At 41.1% G+C, this 17227-nt stretch overlaps 1 protein-coding gene across 7 annotated transcripts in view; it reads right to left on the bottom strand.

Annotated features, from left to right (window-relative positions):
- The window catches only part of SLC22A16 (solute carrier family 22 member 16), a 35751-nt gene extending 23775 nt beyond the window's left edge, over nucleotides 1-11976 (bottom strand). For 4 of the 7 annotated variants that reach the window (XM_039569473.1, XM_039569475.1, XM_039569476.1 and 1 more), the window contains exon 1: nucleotides 10482-10607. In XM_039569473.1, the coding sequence (XP_039425407.1) occupies nucleotides 10482-10531 (50 nt within the window). In that variant the 5' untranslated portion in view covers nucleotides 10532-10607. Of the gene's footprint in view, nucleotides 1-3516; nucleotides 3623-9251; nucleotides 9360-10481; nucleotides 10608-11463; nucleotides 11648-11897 lie in introns of those variants that run through there. The other 3 variants (XM_019290828.3, XM_039569474.1, XM_019290834.3) reach the window with 3 other exon arrangements.
- Nucleotides 11977-17227: the final 5251 nt, after the last annotated feature.

Raw genomic sequence — 17227 nt, 5'->3', positions numbered from 1 at the left:
ACCAGAGTCAAGAAGAAAAATACATTGGCTGCTCACTACTGCATATTTCATATGACAGCTTAGATGAAGAAAGTCACATCAGCATGAGAATAAAAAAATAGTGTTATAGACTTAAGGGCCATACTTAAAATATTTTTTTGAAACTTAATAGAACAGTTCTTCATTTTTGACCATTTAAATCAGGCAGATAAGATTCCTGTCATCACCTGTGACAAAATAAATATTGCTGGGTTTCAACAGTTTAGTAACACAGCTTTCACCTAAGGACAGCCATGCACAGCTGAAAGGGAGCTGCTGCTAAAGGTGCCCCAATGTTCCTTGCTGCCCCTCTGCCAAGGGTTGCTGCCCCCAGGGGAGAGCCAGGAAGGAGGACAGTTTGATCATGGCTCAGCCACTCCAGCCCAATGCCCAACCATCTCGTTCAAATGGCAGTAAAACTGGGAAAGACAGGATCTGGATTTGCACTCAAGCAACCAAGGTACGCTCATAAACACTCCACTCGACTTTCCTGGGAAAGCAACCTCTGATTAAGGGGGAGCACATCACTGGGAGCAACAGCAATTCCAACACTGGAGTCAGTATTTTTTTATTCTAGTTACCCACTTGCCCTTTCTGCTTTACACGTGTTAAGGATATATGCCAGGTAATTTAATTAAGAAAGAGCATGACCATGCAGTTTGCAAGCTATTTAGCTTTGTTTTGGAATTATTTGGACTAGTGTTAAACACAGCAGAGTGGTTACACTTGAACAGTAGTACGCTTCAGGCTCTATACTTGGAGGTTTCTATTCCAGGAATGGCATTTCTATAAACATCTACCATTTAGAAAATTAGCATGCACTCTCTATGATATATTGCTAGCATTACTTGTCACAGGGAAAACTCAATTCCAGTTTCTTTGGTAACACTGTTTTCTTTTGGTCAGCCTCTGTTTTGTGGACAAATCCAAATTAGGTATTTCATTCCTTTCTACACTGCACCGTTTCCATCATCTTATGTAAGCAAATAATTTCAAATCATAATCTGTAAAGTGTCTAATAGAATTTAAGTGGTTTTATTGAGATTCCATCTAATTATAGACATAGGCAGTACTTCACTTATAAACTGTTATATTTCATTCTTCCTTTCCCATTTAGGAAATCGGATGTTTTCTGCTGGTTACATTGCTGACACAATGGACTAATTTTGTTCAAATTAGTTTATATTTATTTTATCTGATTTCTCTTTCTGTGTATAATCCTGAAATAAAACTAGCTGGTTGTCATATTAATTACATTCTTACTCATTTGTTATTCTATTTACATATTTCTTCTGCAAAACTCTGAATCTGTTGTAGCTGATGGTACAAACACATGAATTGAATTATCTGCTTCACAGTGGTGAAAACTGCCCATTCTGAAGCAATTCTTCTTCAAAGATTAATTCACAAAGTAATTAAGCCTTACAGTTGTGATAGTTATATTATGCCTTTTAAGAACTCTCTTTTTTCGGTTTTCTATTTATAGTCACACTTAAGAAGATCTGGATACAGACAGCTCATTTTCAGTCTGAATTCTACATAAATTCTCTTCACATGATGCCACACATTGTTAAACATACTACCCAAAGTTTTAAACTTCTGTATTGGAAAATTTATTCCTTCCTGCCTGGAAAATGATTGTAAAATTAGTCACTCTTACTGGTTTTTGAAAATTCTCATGGGAAAAGGTAAAACAAGTGAGAAATCTGTGTAATTTATTTAAGAACACTGGACATCACTTTCCTATGAAATGTTTGTAACCATTCCTGCACATACAAGTAGCTTCCTAGTTTTCAGTTAGAAATAATAGGGAATATTAGCTCCATGGATCAAAATATGTTTAAATGATTTCTTGAGAGAAATGTAATGGAATTTTGTGTTTCTCCATTCTGTCAATCTTCCTTAATATAAAGCAGTGATTTTATCCATAGCATTACTTTTGCAGCCTCAAATATGATGAAGGTAGTTTGGTCTATTTCTATGGGCTACATAAAGCAGTTTTAACTAGATAAGATGTCATTTTACTCTCCCTGGCTCCATTTGCAACTCTTACAATGTTCTTTGTTAATTCTGACATTCACCATAGTGACTCTTTATCAAAAGCAAAACCGAAAAGCTAAAGTAGATACCTTTGCTTTATTAGCTTTTTATGAATATTTCATTTTTAAAAAATACCACTTAACAAGATGTTACATTAAGGGAATTAAGTGTCAGATAATGCTGGCTTCTAAAATTTGGGACGAAGTCAACACGTAAATCAAAGCATCACTTTAGAAAAGGCGACAGTGTCAGCCACAGATTCTTTGCTGCTGAAGAGAATACTGCCAGTTGCAATCCTACCTATATGGAATCCTACACTTGTAATTCTATACCTCTACAGCTTGGAGAAAGGGATTCAATTTAATGCAGACTCTGGTATAGTCAAAGTATTTTCTTCTGTTAAACATGGTTTAGCTTCTGGAATTGTTTAAGTACACACATATTTAGTGGCTAAGTTGTACATGAGAAATAAAATAGCCTCCACACCAACAGCTCTTCTCCCTGTCTGTAACAGAGTAGCTTGTATCTTCTACAGGCTTTGTTAAAACCCAGTTAGGACACTGAAGAGCAGTAAAATGTAGCTCCTTTCTTCCTCTCTCTTCAGGAGTCTATGCTGATGATCCACCAATCGTTAATAGCTCTTGGGAGGGTTCAGGTTAGTCGCCCTGACAGCATATCTTCTCCAAGGCAAGGCAAGTTATCTCTAAACCCACAGAAAAGATAGTTACTGAGCACAAGAGGACTTTCAACTTCTTTTGCAGGTTCATAGCTCATCTTGTCTCCAAACTATTCCTCTTCACTGCAAATGCATAACGCATTCTTTACTTCCACAGTACTGTCAGGTTCTTTCCTTGAGTCTTTCTCTTATTGTATCTCATACAAGGGAATGATCTGGAATAATGCTATATTCTAACTTCACGTTAATATTTACAAGTGATATAGAGGTCCCATTCTCCACAAGAATAAAGAAGCTGAATTCTGCTCAGACCTACCAGGATTCTTATACATAAATCTACTTTTGTACTAACTGCCCCCTCTATTCTCAATGAGTGAGGCAGAACTGAGGTTGGCTACACTGATCTACAAAGGATGACAGTTCTTTGAGGAGCCTAAAATACAAGTGTAAATGAGATGGGGTCCCAGTTGCTCTGAAGCTGGAACTAACATGAATTATCTCTCTCAGAAAGGTTGAGCTATAGCAACTTCTTGGTATTCCCAGTTCTGCTGACATACACCAGTTCTAAAGACATGAAAACAGATCAAACAACAATTTGTTCTGGAATATGATACATAAATATAAATTATTTAAATGAAATGTGATATCATCAGTATAATTTCACCACGCTTACTGTACACTTTGATGCAATATGTATACAGTATGCAATCCATAAACATCGATACTATTTCTCTAGATCCCCTTTCCACTTGGAGAGGAACCACAGACAAACCAGGATTTACCTTGTCCTAAACCACATATTGAAAGCAAGACAGACGGATCATGCCCTTAATGTTCCATTTCTCCCTCTGGACAAGGTGACTTAGCAGAGATGTCTGAAGTTTACACAACAAGCCTGTAAAGATACTGAGATGAGCTCATTAGTGCCATGATTTGGACAGCTGATTTCCCCACACAGCTAGGACAGACTTTTACAGATGTATCAGGTAGGAACTCAGATGCTTCCATATCTCTTTCACAACTTAGGGAGGAGAAAGAAATCACTATATGGCTGGAAAAGTTCAGGCCATGGTGGATGTAACACATGTAAATGGCACTGAAGTCCATCCAAAGTGTGGTTCTGATTGCTCTTCATAGAGCAGCAAATTATTCCCAGTTCTTTGAAGCACCTTTTCAACACTTCTTTTCTACTTCTTGCTGCCTTATTGGCCTTTTCCATCTATTCTCCAGGGCTTGTCCTGTATTCTTGCCTCAGCACCACTGCGGTGGCTGCATCTCTGATGCAGCTACCTAATAGTAATGCCTCCAGATAATAGGAAGAGCAAACCTAACTTCACCTCTTGAGGAAAACATCTTCTTGAGGAAAGGGTTCAGTTTATGATCCAAGGGATGGTGCTTCTAGATTCCTCAAATCCTATTTTCACCACATGTGGTTTTCAAAAAACATCTGCTCTGCATGAGGTGAGCACTATAGTTTGGCCACCAGTGTATCATATTAAGGAGTACATTAGCTCTCTTGGCAGTTTCAGTATTTTCCAAAGACAGCTAAGATTTGTCTCCAAGTGTATGAACAATTTGACAGATCAACCATCACTATTAGTACTTGTAAATCTCTGTCTTCTAGAGTTTGTCGTCACACTTTTTCCAGTCTTGCCATTGTAACCAAGATACAGCTACCTCACCTGGTATCTTCTCTGGCTTGCTATTTTTTCTGTATTTCTGAAAAGTTGAGAATCTCATGTCCTTGCTCAGCTGCTATAGCTTCATGCCTCGAGCTACCTTAAATAAAATGTCAGCAGTGTATCTGTCTCAGTACCATCCTTGTTGTGTATAGCAAAACTGTGGCACAGAAATTGTCACAGAATGTGCTAAAGGCTCCTGGGGCCTTCAAAAAATTCCCTGAATTTAAAGGTGTTTTCTACCTGCATGATTTTACTACCTGCAAATATTAGTCAAACTTTCCATGAGTAAGGCCTTTTATAAAAATTTCCTTCCAACTCTGAGATACCTTAGTACTGCTGAAAATCATTACTATTATGAGAAAATTACTGACAGAGCTTTTCTAGGAATGGTATCCCAGTCCCAGGCATTGTATTACAGGGAACACACTGTCCAGTGCCTTACATATTTCATTTTCATTCACACCATAATACTTCAGGATGAAACAGCTGATCATCAGCTCCTTGACGTGTGTGATAATTGCGTTATGCTGCCATAACTGTCTCTATGCTACAACTTGGTATAGAAGCCACCCTGGGGGGTTGGCGACATTTCAGAGGTGAATCTCAGCCGTCTGGTTTACAAATCATAATTGATTTACCAGCTTTAAGTTTCAGTGTTGCTCGCATTGCAGGTTCTAGCCTTAGAGAAGTAATGGATAGTATAGGTGCAATTTCATGCTGCTTTTTAGTCATTTTTCTATTATTGTAATCTACTTTTTAATCTGCTTCTCTTACTATAATCTACTTTTTCAAGCCAGAAACAGGCAGGCACCTCCAGGGTGAAGATGCCAGCACGTTCTGTGGCAGAACACTTTTGTCTGTGCAGATCTTGCTTTAGACTGCCCCCAGCATGACGTGGATCCCAGCAAATGCTGTTAGTACCTCTCGCAGACCACACTGCTGGTGCATTGCCACCATCATCCCGGAGCATTTGCCAGTATCCAGCTTAGGTTCTGAGTCTTGAGAATATTTCCACTTTTGCCTAGTCAGGCATAGATAATAAGGCCTTTGTTTAAGCTGCTAGAGTTTGCTCTCTCAAAACACATGGGCTGTCTCATTTCTCCAAGGTTATTATGATGCCGTTCAACCAACAGGATTAAGTACTATTTGCAAAATATCCCTCCCCCCCACCCCAAAAAAAGGGGCAAAAAAAGAAATGCTGCCAAGTCCCCCTGTTTCATCCTATGAACATGTGAAATTAGCACAGGCTGATTCAGATGTTATAACATAGTTATAAGAACACTTATCAAACATTTCTGTCAAACATCACCCCTGACTAGGAGCCAAAGGAGGACTTGGATTTGAGATTCTTCTGTCTAGCACATTCCAGTAAATACAAACAGCTGCCCACTGGTACACTTTGAAAACTGAATGACAGATATGTTGCAATAAATATTTCCACTGTATGAGGTAGCATATGGGGAAAAAAAAGGACTTTTTTGAAAACAATCTCCAAACCACAGCACTTTGTCCATCTTAAGCAAAATACTCAAAGATTAAACAGAAATTCACATTATATTGTTTAAAAATATTAATTTTGCGTAGAATGTACTAAATACTAAATGTACTAGTATCTCAGAAAAATCCTGTAATGCTTCCATTTGTTTAATTAAAATTCATCTGTTCAAATGCGGAATATTAATACAACAGTCTGCTTCTCCATACTAACTTGAAAAACGAAAAGCAATTTCTTTCCATGTCTCACAAGCACACTTCTCCACTTGAAAAATGTGGTTTTGTTGGGAAAGAATCTTTCAAGGTATCTGTAAAATACATGAGTTTGAAAAATCATTGCTGGAAAGTGTTCTTTTTTTCTTTTTGTGAATAGAAGTGGTGAGCACAATCTTTGAGATACTTGGGACTCCATGTTATTTGATACAAACCAAGAATTTCTGGAAATAACATGAACACAGCACAATCTGCAGATGTAATCTGCTCACAAGAGCTGTGAAAAAAGAGAGAGGATAAGGGCAACAGCATGGAAAGAGGAGCCTGGAAAAGTTCCAAGATGTGAAAAGAAGACAGACTGTTTGGTGTAAAGCTTTAGAAGTGAACCAAGAACTCTGCAAAGTAGGGAGAAGAGAAACAGTGTTAGCACTGGCCACTCAGATATTGCTTCTATGGCACTGACCAGCAGTGCCTGCACTGTAGAAGTCCACTACAAAGAATTTCTACAAAAGTCAAGCAAGTTTTTGAGGTAAGCAGAGTCTCTCATATGCTTATAAACACTAGAAAAGTTCCAGGGTAATTAAGGGAAAATGGTGAAACTGTTGGTAACTGTATTACTGTCTGCTAAACCCCACCTTTGGCTGCAACAGGTGAGTGTTCTATCCAAACACACAGCCTGTCCTGCTTCCCTCCTCCTCACAGCAGCCATTGCTAATCTTTGGTTTGCTTGCTTCTAAAGTCCGAATTGTAGCAACTCCACTGACCAGGCAAAAAGTTCATAGAAGACAACAGTGCAAAGATGTCAAAACCTGAATAAATACATAAACATCTCAGTAAAGATAAATAGCAGTAATTTTTAATTTATTAGATAGTCTAGCTGCTAGTAAAATGTATTATTTATAAAACCAACATTTGAAAATCCAGGTAACTTTCTAAACTTTGTAAAAGACAGAATATTTCAGAAGAAAAGGCAATCTTTTAAAAGATTCTGGAAATATTCATTACAAAATCTGGAAATAGTGTCAGTGACACCCAATCTTCCTCTCTCTCCCTGACAATTTTCACCACCTGTTTTTGGCTAAAGTATAAGCCAAGATTTGAAAACTGTTAATCACAAGGAAAATGCTGCGTACTGTGTAAGCTGCATCTCATAGCTACCAGACGTTCCAGCTGGGAAATCAAATCCTTACTCTCATCCACACTTACCATAAGGGGTACCTCCCCAGATCTCTCTCTAGACAGTTATTCCGGATTAGATCATGTCTCCACTCAGCACACTGCCATGGTGCAGATCAGAGCGACAGAATACACAGCCTGTTCCTCACCAGCAACCACATATGTAAGTTTTGTGTCCTGCTGGTAGATTAAAGTCACTGAAGTCATTAGAAGCCCTCTAGTTTACCTGGGAATTGCATGTGCAGGCAGTGTGAGCCAGCCAGCCAGCTCCTAAGGCTCACCTACCCACTATGCACACACTTTGCTACCAACCTTATGCCCTTTGGTCACGTCTCCCTTTCCCCAGCACAGGGCCTACCAGTGACAGCCAGTGTCTGACTGTACCTGATGGGCCCTTGAGAGGGTTCTTGGAGTTGGAGTGTGTGGGCAGAGAGGGGCTGAGGCTGGAGGCTGAGGGGAAGAGCCCAAAGGTGCAGTCTGGCAGGATCTGCTGCATGGGAGAAGGGTGCAGTTCACTGCAGGTAAACTGTGAGCTTTAAGGCTTGGCAACCCTTTCGTGATGAGGCCATCTGAGTCACAGAGCACTATTTGTCCGTCATCCAGTCTCTGCAATAGTGACCGGTGATCTCATGCTCTGCAGACAGACTCAAGAACAATGTTTAAAACAACCTTCTTGAATTTATAGGCCACAGTTGCTACCCATGCCCAAATTCAAAGGCATAAAGTCCTTCTTTACTGGCATAGCATACAGAAGCCATTACGTTTTTATGGTCGTTCATGCATGTCTCAAGACCCTACTAAGAACAATGACATCACTGAGACTTGTGAAAGAGAGTCCAAACAGAAAACAAAATATTGTCAGCATCCATGTGAATGTAAATTCCATAAAATTCACAATCTTAATTGATGTGAATGGTTTATATATTATCTGTGTATTAACAACTTCTATATAGCTATATATTATATATTACATATATATAGAATGCATATATACTATCTCCATATTTATATATGTATGAACAGCTGCTCATTCTCTACTGCATCTGTCGGATTTTAAGAAAATCAAAACAGTCTCAAAATACTAACAGTCATGCTTGGATTGCTCAGAATCTGTCAGTCAAATCTACAGAATCTATATATAGTGCATAGGTTATATGGGCCATATGGGAATTGCTCGAACTGAAGAAATGAACAATTGATTATCTGTCAGTCCCATGATGCTGCAAACTGAGCAGAACTAACTTCATGGTTGCAGTTATGAACAGCTTTTCATATGAAATATGATCATCTATCTAGCACTATCAAGTGATTTAAAAGATTTTTTACAATATTTTTAAATAGCTCCCCCCACCATAAGCTGCTATTATACTTACTATATTATACTATATATACTATACTATACCACTAGTGTGGTCTTTGAAATCTTAAACAGCCGTAAGTCTAACAGGACTATGCAAATTTTGGTACCCTGCATCTCATCTCAAAGTTCCTTAACTTAAAGCAGCTCCTATTGAACTGCATATCAAATACTCTGCTTCCTAGATGTGAGGCTATTTCTGTAAAATTGGTCTCATTTTAATTGCAAGGAGTAGTTTTGAAAAACTTAGATAAAATATTGATAAATGTTCTCAAGTAGGAAAACTACTCTGGTAATAAAAAATAACTACTTTTGTGTTATTTCAGTATTCAGTGTCAAGCACCTGCTTTCCACAAAGAGCACACAAAACAGAACAAGAGCAGCAGTAAAATTAACTGATTGCTAGGATTTCTCTCCTAGTTCACACAGAACAAGGTACTTTTGTTGTTGACCTAGAACTGATAAATGAGATTTTGTTCAGATAGATGTGCCTGTAAGTCACAACTTAGTCAAATATCTAATTTAAGCACAGGTGCCAGTTAAGCAAGACAATGTTTTTCCATCCTAACTATCTGAAGAGGCTATTGATACCCACCACTACTGCTTGCACATGATATTAAGAGCCTCTCCTGCTGCAGTTCAGACACTTCTAGCATTACAAGGAGCTCCCAGGCCTTGTCCAAAATGCCGCTCCTGCCTGCCCCTGAGAGAAGATCAACATCGTGTGTTAGGCTGGCTCACTGGTCACCGAGCTAGAAAGCACAACACTGCAATTCAACAGCTTGAACTCGTAGCCAAATTGTGACACATGGGTCTATTCCAGCCATCTGCTCCAAACCCCATGATGATCAGCACATTACGGAAGTGCAGGAGAGAGCTCACTGGGAGGATGTGCGCCCATTAGCCTTAATATTCATATCCTCTAAAACTTAATTTCCTTGCCTTTCTTCTCCATTACCCACTATAAGCAGAGTCTCAGCCCCACATCCAGAGCTACAGAAGCATACACACACACACACACACACACACGCCATGTCTGTGTACCCATCTAACAAACCCAGGCCTCTGTACACACACGCCCCATAGCCACAAGGCACATCAAAGGAAACTCGCCACCAGGCACCACACCATTTGCCCTACGGGTAAACCTTTGCTGATAAGGATACATGCATATACTCCATATCCATGTAACACAGGCAACAAACCCAGGAGTGTCACACAGTGCTTCCCTGCATACTGCTTATCAGCCCTGAAGTGCATAGGCTGTTCCAGACCCTGGGGCTCTGTGTGTGTGTGTGTCCGTGCAAGAAATGTGTGTGTTAAGTGTCTAAAAGTGCATGGCCACGGATGTGTGGCTGCGTGCACAGTGCGTGGGGATGCACGTGGTGCCGGCAGGTCTGTGAGGCCATGTGGGAACGGGTGCCGTGTGGGTGCCTATGTGAGCGCGGCACGCAGAGAGATGTGGTGCACGGTGTGAGTGAGCACTCGCGTGCGTGTGGAAAAGTGTATGGGGGTGTGTGTAGAGCGCTGCAAATACAAGCAGCGGCGCCAGTCTGTTTAGTGTGAGTTCAAACACCGCGCTGCGGTGTGCGTAAGTGCCGGTGTCTGTGCGCGTGTGACAGTCCCTGTGCATGTGTCGCTGTGACGGCCGCTGCGTGTCTGTGCGAGTGCCCTGCAGCAGCCTGCGCGATGCCGTGCGCACACGCGGTGCACGGCGCTGTGTCCCCCTGGGGTAGCTGTGACACCCGGCCAGGGCGGGCGCCCACGAGTCCCCGCTCGGGGATGTCCGGGTGTGACAGCCGCGTGCGCGGGGCACCCCCAGTACCTGCCGAAATGTCCCAGGGAGTCGAAGAGCCGCTCGGAGCTGAGAGCCATGGCGGGGCAAGCCGGGAGCCTCGCCGTCGCTGTCCCGGCGGTGCGGGAAAGAGGCACTGTACTGTCCCGTCCCGTCCCGTCCGTCCCCCGCCCGCCCCCTGCGCCCCGCCCGCCCGCGGGGAGAATGGGCGGGCGGGAATAACGGCCGCGCCCAACGGCCCCGCTCGAGCCGCCCCCGGGAGCCGGACCCGGGAGCCGGACCCGGGAGCCGGACCCGGGAGCCCTCCTGGAGGCGGCCCTGCGCGCCCCGACGTGGCTCCGGGCCAGTCACGGCCCCCGTGTTGCCACTGTGGGGCTTTGGCTCCCTGGCGAGAGGCTCAATCTCCCGCACTGACCGAGCACCTCAGCCCGCTCAAGTTTTTCAAGTTAAAACGAAATTAAAGGAGGCAGTTATATGCTTAAATCCTCCTGTTGCAATCCCATAATCCAGTATATTTCGGATCTTGCGTATTTCACATGGACATTTTCAATTAAAGGAGGGTAAAACCAATTTTTTTTTCACAGGGCAATATCTGAATCATTTTTAGTAGCCTTACAATCTGCACTGCTATTTGGATACATCACCTTCCCTCCCTGCCCCCAAAGTTTCAGCACAAAATGTAAAACAGAATTATCATTTAATAAAAGCAGAATATGTAATGTGTCCCATATCTGCTTGACTGTCATTAGTTCTCAAATTTGTAATTAAGCCTCAATTACATTTGGACTTACTTTTCTGCCTTGCCCGTAGTAGGCCAAGATAATCAGTTTGAAAATGTTTAAGGATTAGCAAAGCGAGTTGCAACAGAAGAATTTTCTAATTAACTTAGCAGAGGGTTTTGTTGGAATAGATACACTTTAGCGGTCCAGTCATTTTGGTCTCTGAGAATTAGGCAAGATACAGGGAAAAAAAAACCAAAACAAACTGTTGCAGGTGCAGCTCTCATACTTACAGCTTTTCTTCCCTAGAGATCTTCATTTTCCTTCTCGGATAGATACAAGTTGCAAGTTTTCCCTGCTCTGAGCAAGGACGTGGACCAGATGCCCTCCAAAGTCTCCTTCCAACCTAAATTATTTATGAGTCTGTGATGAAAGACACGTTTTCCAGCAGCTTTCATGATCTCTTTCTGGGCTGCTCTATTGAAAAACACAGGAGACAAAAAACCAAAACAAATCAGCAAAAAACCCCAAGTAAATTCAACATTATTACTTGCATATTTCACTTTTTAGGAAGCACAGAAAAAGCTGAGAGGTAAACCCCTGTTAAATCCCTGGAATTCAACATTCTATCTCCAAAACTTGACCCAAACCCTTCTACTACCACACTCAGGCTCCACTGCCTCACAAGGAAATGTGCCTTTAAGAGGCTCTGGCACCAAGCAAGTACCACAACTGTTCCTCTCCACAGAGCAGATGTTGGGGCTTCAGGATGACAATCTGTTCCAGCATAGACCTGGAAAAAGCAGATGTTTGTCAGGCTCCTTGGCTCTGAGTGACTCTTGACCACACCAGCAAAATGAGCAAATAGTAAGTTACACAACCAGGAACCTGAATAATAAGTTCAGCAGAGGACTGCTCCTTGCACCTAGTGAGTTGTTAGGCCCCTCACCTCATCTACCAGCTCTGAAGGCCTTGCTGCTTCTGACAAAGGCTCCCCATATGTCTCTGTGCATCTGCAAAGGACATTTTTAACACTGAATCTAGACTTTGCTGCAGTTACTTTCTTAGGATATGTAAGCCAGAAAGCTTAAGGATAGATTTGTTTTCTTTCAGTAAGAATTTTTGAATTGCTTCAGTTTTACCTTGTAAATACCAGCATTAAATTTAACACTCCTAGGGGTTTTTGGTCTGTTTGTTTGTTTTTCCTGCAGAATATTTTTCAGATTTAAAATGATATGTGCTTGAATACAGCAGAGGTACTTCAACAAAGCATTTCTTTCTTCAAAGAGCCGCACTAGTCAAATAATTATTCGCATAAACAAACACCAGTGAATAGTAAACATTCTGGTTAAATATTGTGTTGCTGGTCATGTGCCTGGTTTTAATGTCTTGCTTCCTGCAAGTAAATTAATCAGTTTTCAACAGCATTATCGTATGTAGTGAATAACTGGTTTTGGTGTAAAAGTTGAGCACAAGAGAAAACCTAATCACTTCCAGCACCATTTTTTAAGCCTAAAAGGATCCATAAATAGTTTTTTCTCTTTGGAATCTCTTGTAGGCATTGTACACATTTCTACGCTTGTCTCTTTGATAATATCATGACTTTATTGCCCATAGCAGAGTAAAGGAAAGAAATTTGCATGCATTCCTATTAAAGTTAATAACAATGCCTGCATTTCTAAAGGTTATTAGTGTAATGTCTTCAATGTCTGCTCTCTTAAACTTGTGGTGGTCAGAACTTAGCCTTGTTTCTTTCAAGCCTGTGAAGATGCACAACATGGTTTAGGTCTGCCTTTTCTCCTATCTTGTTATGCCAATCCTACATGAAGTAGTAACTGTGCTTTTAGTCCCCATCGTTCCTCACTGAGTTGTTTTTCACCAGGAACCAGGAAATAGTCATAGTACTGTCCACATACAGTACACAGCTCTCTTTCCAAAGGATTGTGTTCCATGATAAACTCTTGTGCAACAGAAAATACAGGGAACATCAAAGAAGAAATGATAGATTCCTGTAATTAAAATGTGTCAAGGTGAGGCCATCCACATCCAAGCTCTATTTACTCAAGAATTTTAGGAATCTTATTAGGGATTTATTCAGAAGAAACTGAAGCAAGACTGTTATCCCTTTCCTATAATGTCTTTAGGTGAACATCAAGCGTGTTCCCAACAGACAAACACTTTTTAGGGTATTCCAGAAGTTTAAAATATTGGTCTTTCAATCCTGCAAGGAGAATGTGGGACAGTTCGTCACAAAAAACTTCAGTTAGTCTCATTTCTGGCACTCATAAGCAGGCTGTTGTTCAACAGAGACATTTGATGCTGCGCAATCCTTGAGGAAGGAATGAACTTTACAACTTGTAATGGGTGAAGAGACGGCTTACAAAATAATCTCCTTCAGTCTGACATTCCCACGAGGAAAAATCCAGCACCTACTGGTAAGGGCTGTTCGTGGTCTCCCCTTTTTTAAGCCAAATTACAGTGTCACCAATACATGAGAAGTGTTTGAGGAACATGTCTGTGACGTGGTTCTAATGCATGCATGTTTGTACACAGAGTTTCACATTGCAGCTGAACCTGAAACACCAAAGTGGTGTGGATGGCAGATAACTGGCAGTGTTGCCAACATCATTCAAGGGACACAGATAATGACTTCATAAATAGAGCCAATTCCTGACCCTTCCCCCACTCCTTTTGACAAGGTTTGTAGCCCAGAGACGAGGAGCAGTGCAGGAACTGTAGCTGTGTCAAGCAAGAAACACCACAGTAGATCTACCTATTGCCTACTTTCCCCCAGGCTTTCAAGTAGAGTCCATCCATGAATGCTCTCTTGACATCTGCTTTTATCACACTCGTGAAAAAAACCCTCACTGAAATCAACCACAACACATCTTGAACATAACCTCTCACTTCCTGTTTTGAAGTTAAAAATTTCTGCTTCCTTGTAGGAAAAAGCCCACAGGACCCATGGCAAATGTATTTATCAATGAAAACACAGCTTTTAGAAAGTAAGCCCAAAACAAGCTTTACTTGCATAAATGTGTGTCAGCTATTGAATTGCTGGTGTTGAAGAACGCTTGCAGAAAACTCGTCTTTACGGAAAGTTAGGCAGCAGTGCAGATGTTACTTTTATCTGCTAGAAAGTAAACCAAGGCAGTATATGAGTTTTGCTTTGGCAATTTGGAAGTTTTGCGATTACATTGCAGTAGCTTGTTCATCATTTTGTATTTAACAGACTTACAAACGTGGGCAGCAGCGTAGCAAGCAGGTTGATAAAGCAGATCAGCACATGTACCCAGCTAAGCAAAAACTTTTGAGTCTTCTGAACTACAGGGAATGAACTCTGCAATTACCTGATTTCTCATGAGTTCAAGCATTGTCTGATCAGTCTGAAAGAACCAGAGCTGTAGCAAGGTTGATGGGAGAGTCGTTTGTTGGCAGCTGCTACAAATTTGCTCAATATACCTTGTTTTTCTCCCTGCTGCTGCTCAAAGCAGGCCAGGCAGGCACGAGGCAGTGGCAGCAGCCCAAAGTCATTCACTGTGGCTTTGGCTGTATTTTTTCTTCCACTGTCTCCTGGACAGGACTCTAGAATAATCATGAGAGGCTCCCCTAGAGAACTCACTCAAGGTTTCTGCTCAGTGCAATGAATGCCCAGACAGGATTTTGGAAGCCTAGAGAGCGTCTCCTAGCTGTGCTGTGGATGCCAGCAAGGATACATCTAACCAGGATACTTCAGTGTGGGCCATTTGAGCTTCGCATTTTCAAGAGCTCTTCCTCCACAGTGTGCTTTTGTCTTTAGTTATTGCAGCCATACAGATGTTGAATGCATATGAACAGAGTGTTTCATCATGGAGACTTTCTTTACTGGTCCAATATGAATAAATATCCCTCTTGAATAATCTAAAAATCATACAGAAATTCAGAAAAACAAGTTGAATGTTCAGGAAAACAGTGAAATCTTTACAGGTCATTACTCCATCTCAACTCTCTGGGGTAACAGAAGACCATGTAAGGAAGATGGCAATGAGAATTTATCTGAGTATTGTTTCAGTTTTGGACTACCTCTAAGGGTGTACACTTAGAGTTTGCCTTCTAGAGAAAGTAGAAGCTAAACTCCATCTTCACAACACAGTTCTTCAGGAATGCCTTATGAAAGACGGCAAAATCTGATAGATGTCGTAAAAATACATTTTAGCAAAAGTTTAAAGAAAATTCTGAAGAGAGTGCTGTAATTAAACATAAAACAGTACACTCAAAATCCCACCTTTGATTTTTATTTAATTATTATGAAAGAGGGCAGATTTAGGTTAGATATAAAGAAGAAATTCTTTACTGTGAGGGTGATGAGGCACTGGCACAGGTTGCCCAGAGAAGCTGCGGATGCCCCATCCCTGAAAGTGTTCAAGGCCAGGTTGGATGGGCTTGGAGCAACTTGGTCTAGTGGAAGGTGTTCCTGTCCACAGCAGGGGGATTGGAACTGGATGATCTTTAAGCTCCCTTCCAACCCAAACAATTCTATGATTCCATCATTATTCCCTTAGCAGGTTTCCTCCCTTCCTGTATCCAGTGATTCCATACTCGCCAGGACGCAGCACCAGAAAGCACCCAGCAGACACAGGCTCAGAGGCAAATATACTCTCAGCTCTGTCTGCTCTAAGGTTTTCACCACAACATCCTGGACACTGCTGTGACCAGCAAAGCGACAATGTGGCCTTATGAACTCCCATGAGACCTCCTAAAACAGCAGCATTGACTGCAACAGCAGTGTTAGCAGGGTTACAAAATTATTCTCTGCCAGTCTGTATTTAGTTGGGGAAACCGAGAAGGACTCTTTACAATATGCATCATTTAGAATATCCTACATTTTATGCTGGTTATATTTTGATCCTTAGTACCTTTCTTACCAAAATATATAGATAAGAAAATGCTTCAAAGAGGGTAAAGGGAGCTCACAGTTCAATTTTGTAATCTTGTTACAAGGAAAACAAAGAAGTGACTAGAATTTATGCTGCATTAGAACCTGAATAAGGAAAAAATACAATAACCAAGTGGTCCTATACACTAGCAGAGACAGAGTGTATATCAACTAGAAGCTGAAGGTTTAAGCCAGATTCATTAAAATAGGAAACAAGGTCCATGGCCATAGCAAAAATTGTAAATAATTACTGAAACCATCAACCAAAGGAACCAATGCATTCTCCACTCCTTGAAATTTTCTAAACATCATCAAATTAGATGTTCTTCTACAGATAGATATCTATTTGCTTATATAGAGATATTCTCATATACAGAAATATTTATTAAATGAGTTACATAATAATCCAAGTGGAAAGCGTATATCTTTCATTATGCAGATGATCAGACATGCAAGAAGTGCCTTCTAATTTACAAATATATTCGGAGAGAAAACTGATGAGGTGAAATTTTTGTTGCAGTTGATTAGTAAAGCCACACTGGCAATTACTGAATTCCTTTTGCTGCCATGCTGATGTTTAGAGCCCTTTTTGAAAACTGGAGTTTCTTTGGGACCTCACAGAAAAGCATTGTGGCTCCTTAACAGTGCTTAACAGTGCGGAAAAACCAGCAGCACATCATGTTAGCTTAAGCTATTTAGCATGATTAACCAAGGACACAGATCTGACAGATTTAGATGAAGTGACTGAAGATGATACCAGTACCAGGTGTCTACGCCATGCCATCTGCTTGATGCTTCAGCAAATATATGGTCTGTGAAACATCCTGGATGAGGATCAGATTTCGTATTATTTGGCCTTCTCTGTGTTGGCAGAAACATGGGCTGGACCTGAGTACCAGCAGTATCTTAAACCCCTGCATTTGGACTCCCAGATCCTGTCTGTTGGTGGTCTCAGCAGCGAGGAAGTGGCAGCAGAGACTTCAGAGCAGGAAGGACTCCAAGAACAAGCACCTCGGGGATCTGGAATGCATACTGTGTGTACTGTACAATGCAAAATAACACCCTGGCTAATAAAGCAGACCAGGCTTCAACAGGATCTACTCATTTTCTAATGTAATGTGACTTTAACATACGGTAAAGAG

The sequence above is a fragment of the Corvus cornix genome, chromosome 3 (genome assembly GCF_000738735.6).
Source record: "Corvus cornix cornix isolate S_Up_H32 chromosome 3, ASM73873v5, whole genome shotgun sequence".
Taxonomy (NCBI): Eukaryota; Metazoa; Chordata; class Aves; order Passeriformes; family Corvidae; genus Corvus; species Corvus cornix.
Note: the sequence above shows the minus strand (reverse complement) of the source record. Positions and strands in the feature narration are given on the sequence as shown.